The 19,070-nt window shown below is 40.4% G+C and overlaps 2 protein-coding genes across 2 annotated transcripts; both read left to right on the forward strand.

The window, feature by feature from the left end:
- Positions 1-1,932: 1,932 nt before the first annotated feature.
- On the forward strand, positions 1,933-2,505 carry LOC129761357 (uncharacterized). The gene has a single exon (XM_055759075.1). It carries the CDS (start codon positions 1,933-1,935, stop codon positions 2,503-2,505), a length of 573 nt encoding a protein of 190 aa, XP_055615050.1.
- A 5,073-nt stretch (positions 2,506-7,578) lies between these two features.
- Positions 7,579-10,207, forward strand: LOC129779043 (rac GTPase-activating protein 1). Its single transcript, XM_055786295.1, has 7 exons — positions 7,579-7,817; positions 7,884-8,086; positions 8,267-8,829; positions 8,891-9,076; positions 9,135-9,801; positions 9,862-9,982; positions 10,041-10,207. Exons 1-7 carry the CDS (start codon positions 7,733-7,735, stop codon positions 10,115-10,117), a joined length of 1,902 nt encoding a protein of 633 aa, XP_055642270.1. The 5' UTR covers positions 7,579-7,732; the 3' UTR covers positions 10,118-10,207.
- The last annotated feature ends 8,863 nt before the right edge of the window (positions 10,208-19,070 follow it).

A 19,070-nucleotide genomic window follows, 5' to 3' on the forward strand; every position in this document is an offset into this window, starting at 1 on the left:
GAAAGCAGGTGGATATTCCACTGGAAAACGTTCTGTACGTGCCTGATCTCGACAGTGGATCCTGTCGGTAAGTAAAATTGCCGACAAAGGTTTCGAAGTGTTATTCAAACGGAACAGTGTAGAAATTATTGACAAAACGGGCAAGGTTGTTGTTGTGGGTGGTAGTAATGGAGGCGTGTATACGCTGAAGAATTTAGAGCAAGCAACTATCGCAGCAGGACGTTGTCACACTATGTATTGTCAGCATACGTGTAACAGGAGATTCGGACACCGAGATCACACGGTGTTGGACCGTAGGGGAAGATGGCTCGTTTGCCATTTCCGCAGCATGCAGACCGGAAAACTACTCAACCGTTAGAGCTCGTTCATACAGATTTATGTGGACCGATGAGTAACGTCACGCATGGTGGAAACAAGTATTTTATGGTGCTCATCGATGATTTCAGTAGGTATTTAGTTCTGTACCTATTGAAGGACAAGGCGGAGGCGAAATTGTGCATCAAGAACTATGTGAGGCTCGTCGAAAACAAGTTCGAGCGGAAGTCGAAAATCATCCGTTCTGACCGCGGAGTTTGTGAATAAGGAACGCAAACAATTTTATCGTGACGAGGGTATTGAGATGCAGCTAACAGCAGGGTATTCGCCGCAGCAAAATGGCGTCGCTGAACGTCGGAACCGGTGTCTACAGGAAATGGAGGTATGCATGTTGCTTGATGCGGGGTTAGAGAAGCGATACTGGGGTGAAGCGATTGCGGCAGCAGCCTACATACAGAACCGCTTACCTTCGCGGGTGGTACAGAAGACACCGATGGAGTTATGGTCTGGTGAAAGACCGGATTTGATTCACCCGAATGTTTTTGGGTGCGAAGCATTTGTCTACGTGCCGGATGTCAAGCGAAGTAAACTGCAGAACAGGGCTGAAAAGTTAACTTTCGTCGGTTACGCCTGTTGATCAAAGGCATATAGATTCGTAAACAAGCGGACGGGAAAGATCATCATCAGTAGGGGCGAAACTTCTCGAACTCGGAGCTGAGTTGCAGGAGGAGTCTGGAGGTATTCCGAAGAAGAGAATTGGAGCACGTGATGAAAATTCGATGAATCAGCAGCGAGCAGTGATAGAGTTCCAGTCTGTTAACAAGGAAGATGAAGAAAATCCAGATGAAGTGAGTGATACTACTATAGAAGAATACCACGAAATAGAAGATGAAAATGTGTATCACGGTGAAGACGACGAAGATGGAAGTGAAGTGCGAAGATCCCAGCGGCCGAATGCGGGTATCCCACCGAAGAATTTAAGTGATTTTGTCGTGGGGGTAGCAAGGATCGAGGAGCGCGATCCGAACAGTTACAAAGAAGCGATGAAGAGTGTTAATAAGAAAGAGTGGGTGAATGCGATGGATGAAGAATATAGGTCACTACAATCGAATAATACGTGGACACTAGTTCCGTTACCACCGGGAAGACGCGCGATTGGGTCGATATGGGTGTACAAACAAAAGAAGGGTTCGACAGGACGCACTGTGCGTTTCAAGGCACGATTGGTTGCACAGGGGTACGCTCAACGATTCGGTGAAGATTTTAGTGAAGTGCACGCGCCAGTAGCTTTGCAACAGACATTCAGAGTTTTGCTCACTGTTGCAGGACATCAGGGACTCCAAGTGCGACACGTGTATGTCAAGAATGCGTATTTGAACGGGATGTTGCGCGAAGATATTTATATGCGGCAACCCCAGGGCTACTCGGTTGCAGGTAAAGAAGATCTAGTGTGCAAGTTAAATAGAAGTCTATACGGACTTAAACAAGCAGCCAGAGTCTGGAACTCGATCGTTAAGGAGGTGTTGATCGGTCTCGGGTTCCAACAGTCTGAAGCAGATGTTTGCAAAACGGAGCAGTAACAATTTGTGAATTTATTTACTGATTTATGTCGACGATATGATTATCGTTTGCAAAGACGGACAGCAGATTTCCAAGCTTGAAAAAAAGCTTCAGCAGCGTTTTGAGATTTCCTCTCTCGGAGAGGTGAGTCAATTTCTTGGCATCAAAGTGACGAAGAATAAGCGTGGCATGTATTCGCTTAGTCAGAGGAGTTTTATAAAAGAAGTTGCGGAACGATTTGGTCTCGATGGTGCGAAGACGTCTAAGTATCCACTGAATCCCGGATATTTCAGACAGCAGGAAGGTGACGCATTGGCTGACAACGTACAATATCACAGCCTCGTCGGTGCGCTATTGTACATAGCAATGAATTCAAGACCGGATATAGCAGCAGCAATATCAATTCTCAGCAGAAGGACCAACCAGTCGGCGCAACGTGATTGGGTTGAATTGAAACGAGTGGTGCGCTATCTTGTGGCCACCGAGGATCATCAGCTAAGCTTGAGCAGTGACCGAACGAAGGACCTCGTGTTGATCGGGTACAGCGATGCTGACTGGGCTGGAGACTCAACTAATCGGAAATCTACCAGTGGTTTCTTATTCCAGATCGGCGAAGCGAGCGTAAGTTAGGCAAGTCGCAAGCAAGGTTGCGTAACAACATCAACGATGGAAGCGGAATATGTTGCGCTTTCTGAAGCGGCACAGGAGGCAGTTTGGCTGCGAAGATTGTTGGCAGAATTGGGACACGAACAGAAGCTACCCACAGTCATCGCAGAGGACAATTGAAGCTGCATTGACTTTGTATCGCTGGAGAGACAGAATAAGAGGAGTAAACATATCGATACGAAGTATTACCACGCCAAGGATCTCTGTTCTCGTGGAGAGATTCAGCTACGCTACTGTTCTACAGACAATATGGTGGCTGACGTTTTCACGAAGCCGCTAGGTCCAACGAAAATGCAGCAGTTTAGAGAGAAGTTAGGACTACGTTAGGAAGACGGCGTCCAGTGATCAGCGAGGAGTGTCGGTGTGTTCAGCTAATGGGCGCTGATACACTGTCAAAATAACATCAGCCACGAGGGCTGAAAATATGAAGAGAGAGAAAAACGTTTCCTTACGTCAGTTCAAATTATATACCAGCAGAATAAAGACGTGTTTTTCACATTCGCTATTGTTTTTCTTTTTCACGTTTCCACGCGGTTTGTTCCTCTGCGGTTGCTTTTCTCTGCTGTGGCCATTATCTTTCCACAGTCTTATCACTTAGCGTTTCTTAATATATGAAACCACCAAACGATGAATATATGAAACCATTGAAATGCTGCTCATACAATTAATATTTTTTGTACACTGCACTGCGTGTTTTTCAATGTTATAAATACCTAAATTTCTGCATTTGAATATTCAAGTAGATAACGAAACAATCAGATCAGTAGTAAAATAAAAATAATAATGGTTCGACTTTTTCGCATTAGAACTCCACTAATTCGACATCGTATTATTCCACATACTCAGCATTCACTCATACCCTTGGTGTAAGTCACTCCATCATCTTTATGCGATTGATCGTGATATCGGTGAATCATGTTGCTAAAATTACCAACATTACAAATTCAATTAATTGAAAAACACGAACCTGCTGTTCTTATTATATCTCAAAGTACAGTACTACCATAGACTCGCAACAAATCCTGAGCACCTTTTCCAGACATTTCCCTAAAACTTCTTCCAAACATATTTTATTTTAGCCGATAACAATTGAAACCACCGACGGGGAAGTTTTGACTATTATCAGAAATGTAAATACTAACGCTACCGACAGAGCAACCTGGTGATTACGTCTAGCTGTACGAACAAATGTTCACTGAAACGATTGATTGTCCGCATAAATAGACGCAAGCGTTTTCGTAATGGAAAAAATTGTTTTATTCCGCAAAATCACCTAAGCCTATTTTTTCCGATAATATCCTACAACTGGACAGATAATTTCATTGGAAATTTGCATGGTTACGCATGGTAGGCAAAAACAACAGAAATGCGTTTTCCCAACACTAATGTTGTTGGTGATTACGTCTCCTATGCAAACATGGGCAGCATACACACCTCTTTTGTATATCGGATCCGTCAAATGTTGTGTAAAATATTCTAACAAAATGAAATCGACACTTTCTGTGTTCCGTTGCTGATAGATAGACAAACGTGTTATTGTGTACCCGCTTCTCTAGATCTTTCATTTGCAGCTGTACCTTCCATCGAATCCAAAAAAAAGATAGGGTATTGGTATCACTGGTTTCCTTATGGGCACCTTACACGTTCAACCGGATTGACAATAAGTGTCTTCAATATCGTGACAGCTAGGCTTTCAACATCTGATCTAACCTCAATCAATATTTTTCCACCTTACACGGTCAATATCGCCCTCAACCCGAGACAACGAAAATATCCGCGATGGCTAGTGGCGACATTTGAGTTTGGGATCCAAACTATTCTCTATCAGATTAGAAGGCTAAATGGCAATTTTCAATTGGTAAAATTTGAATGAAAATACCTTTTTTTTTATCCAGTTCATTTATTTGTAAGGCTCAATCGCATAAGCTTTGCGGAGCCGCTAATTCAAGGTTTGTTTATACAAAGTTTCAACTAATTTCTATATTTAGTAGGATTCGACCGAATACTCGCGGTTTACTCGAGGTTAAAAGGGCAACATTTTTGTGGGACGGGTCAGGTTAGGGATATGGATATGAGGTATCGTTGTCTCAACCGAGAGTTGCCGCACGCACTGTAGCATTGTGCATAATGACCAGTGATAGCATCTGGTGTTCGATTATCTGTCGAGGGTGGGCGACGGTGAGATGGGGGGACAAGACAAACAAACTAATAACGAAAAAGAAAAACACAAAAGCATTAAATACTTATACTAGACCGTTTCACAAACATATAGATCAACTGCATATAGCAGATGTCGCGAGTTCCCAACACGTCTCTAACAGGAACATAGGGTTGTCTTCCTTGGACCTCCAGGGCATTCAAAAGGTACTCTCTGGCTGCGTAATTATCCGTACATTGCCAAACTGCGTGATCGATGTCATCGTAACCGTTTCCACACCGACAGACGTTGCTTTGAACAAGATTTATTCTGTGGAGATGCACATCTAGCGAGTAGTGGTTGGACATAAGTCTACTCATTACACGAATGAAGTCACGACTTACGTCCAAACCTTTGAACCACGCTCTCGAAGAAACCTTTGGGATAATTGAATATAACCACCGCCCAAGACTTCCAGTGTCCCAATCGGTTTGCCAACTCAAGAGGGAACTCTGACGCAGTAATTGGAAAAATTCATCGTATGAAATCTGTCTATCAAACAATTCGCCTTCCTGGGCAGCCACCTTTGCGAGAGTGTCCGCCTTCTCATTGCCAGGAATTGAGCAATGAGAGGGGACCCAAACAAAGGTTAACTTATAAGATCTTTCGATCAGTGCACTCATCTGCTGTCTCACTTTTGTGAGGAAATAAGATGGGTGCCTACTAGTTTTCATCGACTGGAGAGCCTCAAGCGAACTGAGACTATCCGAGAAAATGAAGTAATGGTCTGCAGGCTTGTTGGAGATCATCCCCAATGCGAAGTCGATTGCTGCCAGCTCAGCAACATAAACGGAACAAGGTTCCTGCAGTTTACGGAAGGCGCTTGAATATTCATTGAAAACACCGAAGCCAGTGGATCCATTGAGGCGAGACCCATCAGTGAAGTATCTGAATGAAAATATCTACTTGGTATTATTTAATTAGTTGAAGCGCATAGTCCTAACCTTAACATAACCTATTTCCCCTGAATTTTCAGATATTCCTACTAAAATGTATTATTATAATATAACGTCAATTTCAGACATAATTTATGTATGGGATTTTCTCACCACTTGCAGAAAAAAAGTGATTTGCATTCACATAGAATACTAATTTGATTCGTAAAAGTTAATTTTCATTCATAATTTACACTTTAGAATTCGGTTTTTCTTCTCAAAAATACATCATAATACTCGTTTCACAAATACAGACTGTTCCTTTCAGTTTCAGAGATGCCAGATTCTTTTAGTTTGCGAAAATATATGCAAGTTATTTTATCTGTAAGCAAATGTTTTTATTCCATAAATGAGACTATGACAGTAGAACCCCGATTACCCGCGAGCGGCGAGCCCTGCGGATTATTCGTGACTGCGAGTTCCATAGTAAATCAATAGGCCTTTCCGGAATTTGTTATTGAGTTGTAGGCCCATGCTCTTTTGTTGTGGTCATGGCTTTTACACTATTTAGCCACTGGTGTACACGACCTTATAGATGGATAGTTGATTGATTTCTGTATTTATAGAACATAGTTTTTATGTTGAAACATCTCTTTTCGTGTTTGCATTTTTTTTTGTCCTTTAATGGGTCATCCGCGATTTTCGTTAATCGCGGTGAGTTAGCCCGACTATTCCGCGGATAATCAGGATTCTACTGTAGCTTGAATTAACACATGATGTTTTTTCATCTGTGATTTTCCCATCTCTTCTCATTCTCCAAATTTTATAGCGGAGTGTGAAGAAATACACAACGCGCTCACTAGCGCAAAGAATGACCGAGTTCAACGTTAAAAAATTCCTAAAACGTTGTTAAGTTTCATCCTCTCTCTCACCATCACATTGTCAGTTTACTTTGAAGTTTTGATTTGTATCGTGAAAAGTACCGTATTTTGCTATTCAAAGTATCGGTTTTCCAAACCAAAAGCTTCCATTTATGATTCCTACAATTTCAGTAGTTTATAAATTTTAATTGCAATCGCAAAAAAGACTAACAAAAATTAAATGTGCGCTTGCATATCTGGCAACTCAGTCTGGAAGTCCGTGAGGTAAAACGTCAACATCATGCATCCATATGAAATGTCACGATATTGATGCTCGAAAATCAGAAAATCCGGATTTCTGCGTCGTCGGCCATGTTCAGCTGTCATTATGCTCACAAATGTCATCATATTGTCAATAAAGTTGACCGTGTAAGGTCCGCTTTAGAGTTACAGTTGGATAGTAATGATATTTTATATTTTCTTACGCTTTTTCGGAAGATTCATCATTTCCCTCAGTATTTTCATTATATGCTGACTCCAGGAGATCCAAATCACAGAATTCAACGTTCTCTCCGGGAAACTCGTTTGGGACTCATCCATCTTCTGAAAAGCAAAAAAAATATTTATAACAAAATAATTACAGCAAAATTATTGTAATTCAACCATAAAATTCAATTTCAAACCACTTTTTCACCAGTTCAATTCATTCTTTTTTTTCTTCTCTTTGGCACAGACCTACTGATCCATAATTGATTCAACTCACTCGCGGCTTGTTTTTAATTTGTGTTTTGACATTTGAAAGGAAATTGAAAGGGTAATCAATGAGGTTTTCCCATGAATTTAATCAGCCCTCGAAAAAAGCGACGGTTGAAATAGAAAGCTGAAAGGACCTCAGAATCCAACAGTCAAGTAAATTCACAATAAATTGCTTTGTATAAATATGTAAGCATATTAGCAAATTTGTCGTTGAAAAAATTTATGACATCACTGAGCTGCACCTACACCTTTGAATAAAAGCCATGTGCACCCCTACTGTTCATGTGACATAACAAAATGAAGCGGGATTTTACCTTATTTTGAATCCCGCCTCCTCATTCACTACAGATTCAAGAAAAGAATGTAACCGTCGTTTCGGGCTGTGTTTCTATTTGACGCCAAGTGTGTTAAAATAATTTTATTCTGGTTTTCACGGAACAGTTCAGTTTATTATCGTTGTGAGAAGTTTGCCGATTATTGCCGAAACTGAAAGTTTCGAAAAAATGGCGATGGAACTGTCTATCGTCGCTCAGTTTGACGAATTGCGAAGGTGCTCGGATGTTCTCCGGGATGGAACTGCCGAAATAGGTGAGTATATATTTTTTTCACGCCTTCAACGTACATATTTAACGCACTGTGGGTTGTGCTTTTCAGAATTTTTAAGGTTCGTGCAGCTACAGGAAGAATGCCGAGTTCAGTGGCTGAAGGCCGTTCAGGAGGCGAAAAGGCTGCAACGAGAGCTCGACGCTGCTATCCGTGGTATGTCCGACTTGGAGACAAACATTTTCCATGCTCGTAAGCTGCTGGAGGAAGAAAGCAAAGCCAGGAAACATGCGGAGCACGAACGGGATGCGATGGTATGTAAACAAGGGACAATTCTGATAAGATAGTGTGGTTTGTTGAACCGTTTTTAATTGACCATACACGCTTTAGAATTGCACTTGTTTCCGTTTCAATTAATGTAATTTCTAGTGCTTCTATTTAACATTTTAAAATTGAATTCTTGTCCTGAAAACATTGTTAATGTTTCTCTACAGGAAAAGAAAATGTTCGCGGTTTGCGATATCCTCAAAAACGAACAATTTATCAAGGATGAAACAAGAGAAAGACTAGCGTTTATGAACGCTTATTCCTATAAGCGGAAATCCACGCATAATCGAACCGACGAGATGGGTAATGACATTAACTCCACTGGTTCCTTTCTATCGGATCTATCGCTGACTCAGTCAGAGGACGACTTACTCGATGTGAAGATGTATCGTAATAGATCCCGCCGTGATCATAGACCTTCGTACAATGTTTCGGGTGCAGTTCACGCCGGACACAAGCGAACTAGGCTCAGTCAGGATGCATCGAAGAGGAAAAGTATTAATGAAAGCAAGAAAATTATAGAACTAGGTCCAAACGAAAAAATAGTGGCCCACACAAAGGTTTCCGTGCCTCAGGACGATGGACCTATTTTGGCGGAATCGATCATTCAAGCGATGCCTTCGCAGCAGCCTCAATTTGTCGAATCGATGTCCCAAGCAAAGACAGTCCCGAAAAAAGATCCGGAGGCAAAGGAAAATATTTCACCGAATCGCTTCAAAACACCAACGAAGTATTTTTTTTGTAGAGTTTGTATGTAGCTTTATTTTGATGCAATGATGAAAATGTTCCAGAACTGACTCCAAGTACTCGAAGATGAACATGTTTACACCGTCTGCTCCTCCAATCGAAGAGATGAACCAAAACTACAATGGAAGTGCACTGCGGACTCCGACAATGAAGCGAAGTGTTCTAAAACAACATTCGTTCACTGGCAAGACGTTCCTCAAATCCGAAACATGTACTCAGTGCCAGCAAAGGTATGCTAATTTATCAAAAAATGGAAAAAATATGTTACAGTCTCCCGGTTGTTTGCAGGATTCGTTTCGGATCAGTCGGATTACGTTGTCGAGAGTGTAAGGCAGTCGTCCATTCGGATTGTCGGGATCAGATGAAAATTGCTTGTATTCCACAAAGTTCTGGAACGCCCACAAATAAAAATCAACAGGCACTGGGGAACTTAGCTGACTATGCGCCAAACGTGGGTCCGATGATCCCCGCGCTGATAGTCCACTGTGTTAACGAAATAGAGATGAGAGGCCTCACCGAAGTGGGTATATACCGAGTGCCTGGTTCTGAGCGCGAGGTTCGCACACTGAAGGAGAAATTTCTGCGTGGCAAGACAGTCCCAAATTTAAGCAATATGGATATAAATGTACTTTGCGGGTGTGTGAAGGACTTTTTGCGTTCCCTGCGGGAGCCTCTCATTCCGCTGGATCTGTGGAAAGACTTCTCCAATGCCGTACAAGCGATTTCCTCCAGACAAAAGCAGCAGGAATTGTTTGAAGCTATCGCAAAAATGCCTCAACCCAATCGGGATACTCTGGCCTACTTGATACAACACTTCCAGAGGATCGATCAGTGCAAAGAAGTAAAAATGCCGCTGGAGAACCTGGCACGAGTTTTCGCCCCGACCATTGTTGGTTATTCCAGTCCGGATTTGGACGCGCACGCCACCTTCGCTGAGACCGTTATTCAATTCAATGTAGGAATCGCATATTTTCTTCATATTAATAGGTAGATAATGTTATGATTTTCATGGCAGGTCTTGGAGAGTTTGCTCAATATTCCAACTGATTATTGGTCCCAGTTTATTGCTATCGAAGAGCCTGCCCGGGAGGATGACCAAAAGCGTTTCGCAACGCTAAATACCAAGTCTTATATGGGTATGTAAAACGCCGCTGGTAATAATTGTAGCTATAGTAATCCGTTCCAACCAAATAGGGACACCGCTGCTGAAAAGTGGAAGGAAGGAACGCAAATTTTACGCTACTCCACCATATCCCACAAAGAAGAAATAATAGCCGTTTTCAGTTAACTCTTTATGTAAGATACTTACCTCTAAATATTAGGTTTATGTTTTTGTTTATAAGCTGAGTTCCGTCTATTATATTTTATAATTCAAAACGCTTGTTTTTTTCATTTCTTCAATTTCATTAACAGTCTAGCCTCAACTATCTTTTCCTGACTGAGATGACTTTATTATTTGATTTCCTGATTTCCTTAATATAGAAATGAATAAGCCGATGTAATTCATGGTAGTTATTTTTCACATGGAAAATTTCGAACAGAAATAGAGAATACTTGTATTCCTAATTTGTTCAATTTCAAATCCCCTTATTTCTGTAATAATGCCTATTATATAAAACGAATCGAGGATTCGATACAATCACTCGTCTCTATTCTGTATTGCGATCGATTCGAAATATTTCGAACGACTTGATAAAATTTCATTCTGTATTCCGTTCCAGTTGTTTTTGCATTTCGTTCACTCTGTTTTCTTCGAACATTAAATGAGCAAAACGTTCGAAATAGGGAATGCCTAATTATAACTCGAACGAAATAACGGTTTAGAACGAAGTGGAAATCCGTCGGAATGCAGAATAGGGCTGACTATCACTATCACACCGAGCAAAATCTCGTATTTTGTGAATCGAGATAATCTCGTACCGAGCCGTTAGAGGCGAATGAACTGAAAAGTTTAAAGCCTCTTTAATCCAACATCATCATCATCATCGAACCGAGCTCAAATTTCATGTGTTGCGATTGCATATATTTAGGCGTTTCAGAAATGTTTCTCAAAGGAAAATATCAGGGACGCAAACCAAAACACAATAATTCTCTGAAGGTATGTGACAAGCAAACCGAACAACTCGAAAAAATCTGAAAGCTGCACCGATACCCGACCGAGCGACGGAAAGTGCTACAAAAGTGCTGGAACCATACCCCGCCTTGCCTCCCCACAGGCAGCACTGTCTACACTTTCAATTATAATTGTATGCGATTATTTATACTGAGCGAAAAGGCATCACTGCAGCGATAGGTTTTCTCCTTCTGGTTGAACTGTCAAAACATGAAACATGAAAGTGTTAAAGAAACAGTCGCCAATATCAGCTGGTTTTAGGGATTCTATTCTCAATTGGAATACTGCTCGGTAAAACAACACAGAGAAAACTTCCAATCGAAGTATGGACAGGTAACATAAGTATTTTGTTTCATTGCTTTCGATCTACATTGACATCGGCGTTTCTGAGGAACAGGTATAGATGAAACGCCTATATACGCTTTGTCCAAAAAAAAAAAGTTCTAAAACCAAAACCAAATCAGTTGGCAGGAGTTTGACAAAGTAAAAACTATGTTCGAATTCGAACATGCGTTAGAATGAAATAAGTAAAGTAAACTTTCATTCATACGGATTCAAGTAAATACTAGGAAAGTTTACTTTACTTGGAAACGGGCAGAATAAGTAAATACTTTTTTTATTCATACGACCTATTGAATTGTTCGGTATCTATAGGGGACGACGGGGTAAGACGGCCACCCTAAGCATAGAGTATAATTAAACACAATGCATACAAAATTGAGGCATTTTATTATGTCAGCATCGATCTTTAGGATGTTTTCCGCAATCACGTTGACTTCTTAAAGTTTTTCTTTTTATTTCATAATGTTATATGATAAATTATAAAAGGTATGAAAAGGTGATACTAAAATCATGACACTAAGGGTGAGATGGCCACATGAAGTAACTCGTGAATCTAGGCGTTTAGAAGATGATTGTTTCCGGCAAAATTTTTCTACATATCGAAGTCGTTGTATTTCAGATCAAGCGTGACAAGAGTGGGAGGTGTTATTCATGGGTTACAGGTAACTATAACGTGGTTAATGTGCAACCCTTGCGAAATTATCATAATTAAAATTTATTATTTGTGGTATCAGAAAAAAAAAACAACAAATTTATTATGAATGCGCCTTGGGTTATTCAATCTACATGATGTTCTCATTCAATTCGTCAATTAGGTGCGTTTATGGCAAATCTCATCTCTTACAATAGTGGCCACCTTGCCCCGCTTTGAGTAACATTGTAACAATGGTTTCACAGCACATGTCCATATTCACCACTAAAACACTAAATTTCTTGCAAGCAAAATAACAAATCGGTGCTCGTCGCCATCTGAAAAGTTTATTTTTATTGTTCATCATGACGTTTCACCTATACACACGCAAAAATAGGTATACATGATTGAGTGTAATCCAATACATCAAACTAATGTGTTATAAATGTCCAATAGTTGATTGTTTCAATAATCTAGAGAGTGGCCATCTTACTCCGGTTGGCTGTCTTACCCCGTCCTCCCCTAATAGTAAGCCCTATTTTATCGAATAAAATTCGTTTCGCCTCGATTTCTATAATAGGGCCCAATGTTCCTAACTGAGAATGTTTCAATTAACTCGACGAACTATTTTAGGCGGAATGGACCCGATCCGTTAATTTCATATTGTTAAGATGAAGTCCACGTTATGGAAGAATATTTCATTTTTTAGCATCAGTGAACAGTATAGAGCAATTCCTACTACTGCTCTTTCGGATATCTCTTCTGATTGACGTGTTTGTAGTTGAAACGAACTGGTTCTTGGAACATTTACATTCGTACTTACTGGCAGAACAATTGGTGGGGTTCTTGTCAACGTTCTGCAGTTCTTCCTAATTGCTCCCGCGGCTACTTCACACGAGAAGCAGAAGAAATCGTGATGCTGAACGTCCGCGGTAACTCCCATGCACTCGAAGTGGAACCAGTCGTCGTTTCGGTTTGTCACACTGAACCATGCGACTATTGTCCAAATTTTTACACAGTTTACAATGGTGTTCGGTGGTCGTTTCGATGACAGTGGTCTCCTTCTGCTGTTGTTTGTTTCGTCGCGACATATCGCTAACTTCCGGATGATCTCCCAAGTGATTAAACGAATTTTTTTGACGTAGGACTACGTCTTTCATTTTTATACCGGGGTGTAAAATCAAAGTTTCGAAAACGAAAGCGTTACGCCGGAGACCGAGATTTTGAGCGTTAATAGCTCCTAAACAACTGAGCGAAATGGTATGATAAACACTTCATTCGAAAGATAAAATGTCTACGCGTTATATACTTGTTACTTTTTGATCCAAAAACTTAAAATTGCTTTCAAAACAGGCTATTGAAATCACCAATCGGTATATAAGCGAGCGCCGACGGAAATCCACTCAGTTATAATTGAACAGCGATTGGAGCATGTTGTCGCTGTTGTGGTGAAGCTCTTCGTTTATCATGAAAGCGCGGATGAACGGTGCCACCAAGAGCCTGTTTGTGCACCTTAGGCCAGAAGGGAATCCATCAGGAGGAGAGTGATGCCACAAACGGTTCCCCGGGAAGAGCTCGGAGCAGCCGCCACACACACACACATACACGCGCGGAACTCTTCGTTTGGATGCCATTCAGCATCGAGAACATTCCGGAAAGATTCAATCGTTGCTGAAAAATAATCTTCCAGTTCCTCTGGGAACTGAAAAATACATTCATGCAAAAGAGTTCATTTTAATGTTTTCTATCCATGTAACACTGCGACCAAATATTTTTCAATTAAGTGCTATTAACAGGTGGTTATCGAGTTAGCATTAACCACTGATGGGCTTCGAGTATCGAGGAAAATCTGGAACGAACTAATCGTTACTGAAAAATACCCTGCCAATTCCCCTGGGAATTGAGAAATACATTGATGCGAAAGAGTTTATTCTAATGTTTTCTATCCATACAACACTGCAACCAAATACATTTTGTTTTGTGATTTTTCAATCGATCGCAATTAACATGGAAGCTTCTGAAAATTATTCTTCCCTATCAGTAGAAAATTTTCGTATCCAATATTGTATGCGCGCGCAACGGAAAATGTTTCGCATCGCGAAAATTATATAATTTTCAATCGATTATTGCTCAGTCGCCGAATGTTTCAAACTCAGAGAGTTCATTCCCCTCTTGTTTGTCTTCCAAATTGCTATCGTAAACCACACCTTCTCTCGATTCAATCACGCACAAAAAGCATACTTAAGCGATATTCTGGTGGTGAAACGCATTCATTTTTCGTGAGGACATCGACAAGACAACATCGTTATTGAACGAGCTGAACGTGCTGGACGAGCTGGACGGCGAGGGATCAACAGATTCATTACCTGACATGAAACGCATTCAGTTAGTTTGGAACTGTGAGGGAGCGCAGAAAAACCGATCCATCAGAAGAAGAGAAGACGACCGAGTATCAGCACCGAAAAACGGTTCCGTTTGAGACATCAGAGCAGCCGACACACACACACATATATACGTGCGGAACTTCTTTCGCTTAAATGCCATCCAGCATCGAGGAGATTCCGGAAGAATATTATCGTTGCTGAAAAATATTCTGCCAGTTCCCCTGGGAATTGATAAATTCATGCGAAAGAGTTTATTTTAATGTTTTCTAACCATATAACACTGCGACGAAATACATTTGTTTTTGTGATTTTTCAATCAAGTGCAATTATCAGATTTTATTTTAACGTTTTCTATCCATATAATACTGCGACCAAATACAATTGGTTTAAAATACAATACAATTGGTTTTGTGATGTTTCAATCAAGTGCAATTAACAGGTGGTCATCGAGTTAGCATTAACCACTGGTGATGGACTTCGAGAAGAATCCGGAAAGATATCGCTGCTGCAAAATAATCGGCCAGTTCCCCTTGGCATTGAAAATAACATTCAAGCGAAAGAGTTTATTTTAATATTTTCTAACCATATAACACTGCGACCAAATACATTTCGTTCTGTGATTTTTCAATCAAGGGCAATTAGCAGGAAAGTTTCTGAAGATTATTCTTCCTCATCAGTAGGATATTTTCGTATCCAATATTGGATTCATAAAACCTTGTACCTCTAACGTAACGCTCTCGTTTTCGAAGTCCCCCGAATATTCATTTATTCTTCATTCAGAATGGATTCAGATTCAACTTCAAACAAATGATCACTGAATCAACGATAGTCCTACGTCACCATTGCGGTTATACCATAGATATAACTCACTTCCTGTTTTTATTGTGGTGAACTGTCTTCACGTTCAAATGTAAATCCGTTTCCGATTTTTTAACCTCTTTTATTCCAAATACGAAGGTTACAGACGGTTAAAAAATTCCTACATATAACAATTAAGTACAAGGTAAGTATACAAATAATTAATTTCATCGTAACTCACGTTTAGTATTTATATTCAAATTTACAATATTTTCTTTTCTTTTCAGCTAATCCAATTTTCTTTTCAGGTTTTCCAATCAATCACTTTCTTTACAGGTTTTCTAATCAATCGTTTTCCTTTCAGCTTCTGGTTTGCTTGTTTACCTCTATATGACAGACCGTCCCTTTCTAATTTCCACCGTTCCTGTACCAAAATGTTAGAGAGAGGTGCGACGACTTTGTTGCTGGAGCAATGGTGTCATGTTAAGGTGACACAGTCGTAACAGTTACAGTTGCTATTGGTACAATTTAAGTCAACGGCATGTCGTGAGATCGAAGCGAAACTTTGGGGGCGGAAGTTTGACAGTGTGGGGAGTCGTTTCCTATCACAGCAAGCATCTCATTTGTTTCATTTTCACCCGAATGAACTCCGAAAAGTATCTTCAATTACTGGAGGACGTTTTGATTGGCCATATTGAGAATAACGCTATCGAGGATCTCGTTTTATCAGCAGGATTATGCATAGATTAACGTTTCCAAGCAATCGAAGGCATGGTTTGCCGAGAAGAACATTCCGCTTCTTGAATGATCTGCTGGCAGTCGATTGCAATCCCATAGAAAACCTATGGAGAATCTTGGCCGAGATGGTCTATGTAAACGGATGACAATTTGACAACATTTCCAGTCTCAATGCAGTAATTCAGGAATGTTGGGCTATAATCAATATGGCAACACTTTAAAAGCTGTCTGACTCGATGCCAAATCGAGTTTTCAAAGTGATCCGAAATGGAGGTGGACATACTAAATATTAGCTAGCGCTTGGACTCGAAATTTGCCGTACAAATTTTCTTTTATTGAAATTTTAGGATGCGGCTAAACGAATGTCCATGTGGTGGCAATATAATTCAATTTTTTTTTCCTTTGAAACTCTATACAGTGGTAGACATTCGTTGAGCCGCACCCTATTTTTCCTCAATATTTTAAAAAATAAGTCAATTCTTTGTACAGTTTTGCTCATAAAAGACGATTATTGTTTATTTTCATCGAATTCATTCTAAAAAAGAATTATAAATTCACTTTTTGTTTTCTAAGTGTTCTAACAAAAAGTGAATTTATACTTTTTTGACGTAGGACTACGTCTAACCGGAAGATATAGGGGGTGAAATGGAAATCTAGGCACTGAACAAGTAAGAAAAAATGCAAGATTTGGAACGCTTATAACTCGAGCATTTCTCAATAGATCGCAAAGGTTTTTGCAACAATTGATAGGAAATATATCTACGCATCTATCATAACGAATAACATTTCATTTTTCTGGAGATAAATAATTGAATAATTGTGAAATATCAAGCATTGTCAAAATACACTATGTGCCCATTTTTGATTGGTCCATTTTGTGCTCCTCAAATCGTACCGACCAAAACGGGCAACCAGAGCAGCAGCAAAATAGAATGAAGCACGATTGGAAAGGAAGAAGAAAAAAATGAACGAAACATTGGTCGCAGTCTCACACATGCGTAATTCTCGAGCCAGCCAGTCAGCTTAAAAATCCCCGCTCCGCTGCCGTAACGATCATTCTCATTCAAACCGTACACCACATCGGTTCGCATCACAACACATCAACAAACCAATCCAAGCAGCCATGTCTGGACATGGTAAAGGAGGAAAAGTGAAGGGAAAGGCAAAATCCCGCTCGAACCGTGTTGATCTGGAGTTCCCCGCAAGGGTGGCTAGGCCGAGCACGTTAGTACCAGTGCAGCAGTCCACCTAGCCGGCGTTATATAGTTTCGGCCGCCGAAGTGATCGAGTTAGCTGGCAAAGCTGCTCGCGACAATAAGAAAACCCGCATTCGGAACAGACCACATTCGGTTCGGTGGACATCAAGACAACAGGCAGTCGCAGCGAGTGGCGAGTGGCAAACGCAATCGCAAAACGGCATCAGGTAACAGAAGAAAAAAGTTTGTTCTTTATACAAACTGCTTTGGTGGCAAATCCAGAACAAGGCGGCATCGAGGGCGTTCGAAATGGTTTTTTTCAAAACCACGAGTACTAAGTTTTCTAAATTGGAACCATTCCATAAAACAAGGCGCTTTTCAGGGCCATTAAACCTTCCAAAAAAGAGTTTAGGAAATACAGTTCAATGCTTTCTAAAACAATATCCAAAATAATAATAAAACACAAATTGATTTTTTCATAATTTGTTTGCCAGGATATGATGAGTATGTGAATTTGGCAGTTGTTCTGAGCTTATTGATTTTCACCAATTCTTAAATTGCTTCTAGATTGAAAGTACAGTAATTTACACTTATCTCGACATTTAACTAATTGGACGGACATGTAATGCGACATATTTAGTTGGACACTTTTGTAAACATAGAGTTCGGGGTCCAAATTATGACCCCACATTGAAAGTTGACACTGTACCACTGTCATCGCAAATGTTCAATTACAGGTTAAAATTACCTCCAATCCGATACTGAGTGGTGGTAATGCGACGTGCCATTGAATGTAATTTACTGTAAAATATGTCACAAGCTGGATGGGAAGAAATTTTCCAACTGTGAAAGCTGTGGCGAGTGGCAAATGCAATCGCTAAACAGAAAGGTTTAGCCGAACAAGATGGGGATATCGAGTGATAACAAAACAATAAACTTTTTAGATTGAAGATAATTTTGTGATCCTGAAAAGGACCCTTTTTAGCCTGCATGTGAATCCAACGAGCGAACAAATCGTAATGAATGTATTTTCTTCTACTTCTTCTTTTTGGCTTTAAGAGGGTTTAAACTTTTCAGTTCATTCGCCTCTATGAATGTATTTTTTGCCATCGCTCCCTTTTAACGCTCATTCGTTCGTCTCGTTGGACTCGCCCCTCTGGCTGAGTCTGCCGATTTGTCTCTATCCTGTGAGTGTGTACCGCTAGAGTATAAAACACGCGGACCCCAAAAAAATATCTTATTTTCTTTCAAACCGTAAACCCGTGTGGTTGTACGGCATCGGCATCGTGGACGTAACAAAGGAGGACAAGTTAAGCGAAAGGCAAAGTCTCACTCGAACCGTGCAGGTCTCCAGTTCCCTGTTGGTCGCATTCACTGATTGCTCCGCAAGGGTAACTAGGCTGAACGGATTGGTGCCGGAGCACCAGTATACCTAACAGCGATTATAGAGTTTCGGCCGTCGGAGTGCTCGAGTTGGCTTGCAAAGCTGCTCACGACAATCAGAAAACCCGCATAAAGAACAGAGTAGCTTCGATTCGGCGCTCATCAAGGCAACAATTAGTTTCAGTGAGTGGCAAAGTGTTTCTCCGGCACGTCGCATTAAATGTAATTTACTGAACAACATGTCACAAGCTGGATAGCAAGAAATTTTCCAACTGTGAAAGCTGTGGCGAGTGGCAAACGCAATAGCTAAACAGGAAGGTTTAACCGAACAAGATGGGAATATCGAGTGATAACAAAAACACAACACCAAAGGTTCTTTTCAGAACCATCAACATATTCATAAAGAGTAAACAGTAAACTAATCCATTTTTCAGGTAGATAGGTAGGTATTCACGTAGAAGAAGAAAATAAAACAATATATTTAAAATATATATTTAACAAAAGCTGTCCCCTTTGTATAGTCCTACGTCACTCCGGTTATGTCCCCGACATTACCCGCCCGTCTTTTTTAGAATGAATTCGATGAAAATAAACAATAATCCTCTTTTATGAGCAAAACTGTACAAAGAATTGACTTAT

The sequence above is a fragment of the Toxorhynchites rutilus genome, chromosome 1, assembly GCF_029784135.1.
Source record: "Toxorhynchites rutilus septentrionalis strain SRP chromosome 1, ASM2978413v1, whole genome shotgun sequence".
In the NCBI taxonomy this organism is placed as follows: Eukaryota; Metazoa; Arthropoda; class Insecta; order Diptera; family Culicidae; genus Toxorhynchites; species Toxorhynchites rutilus.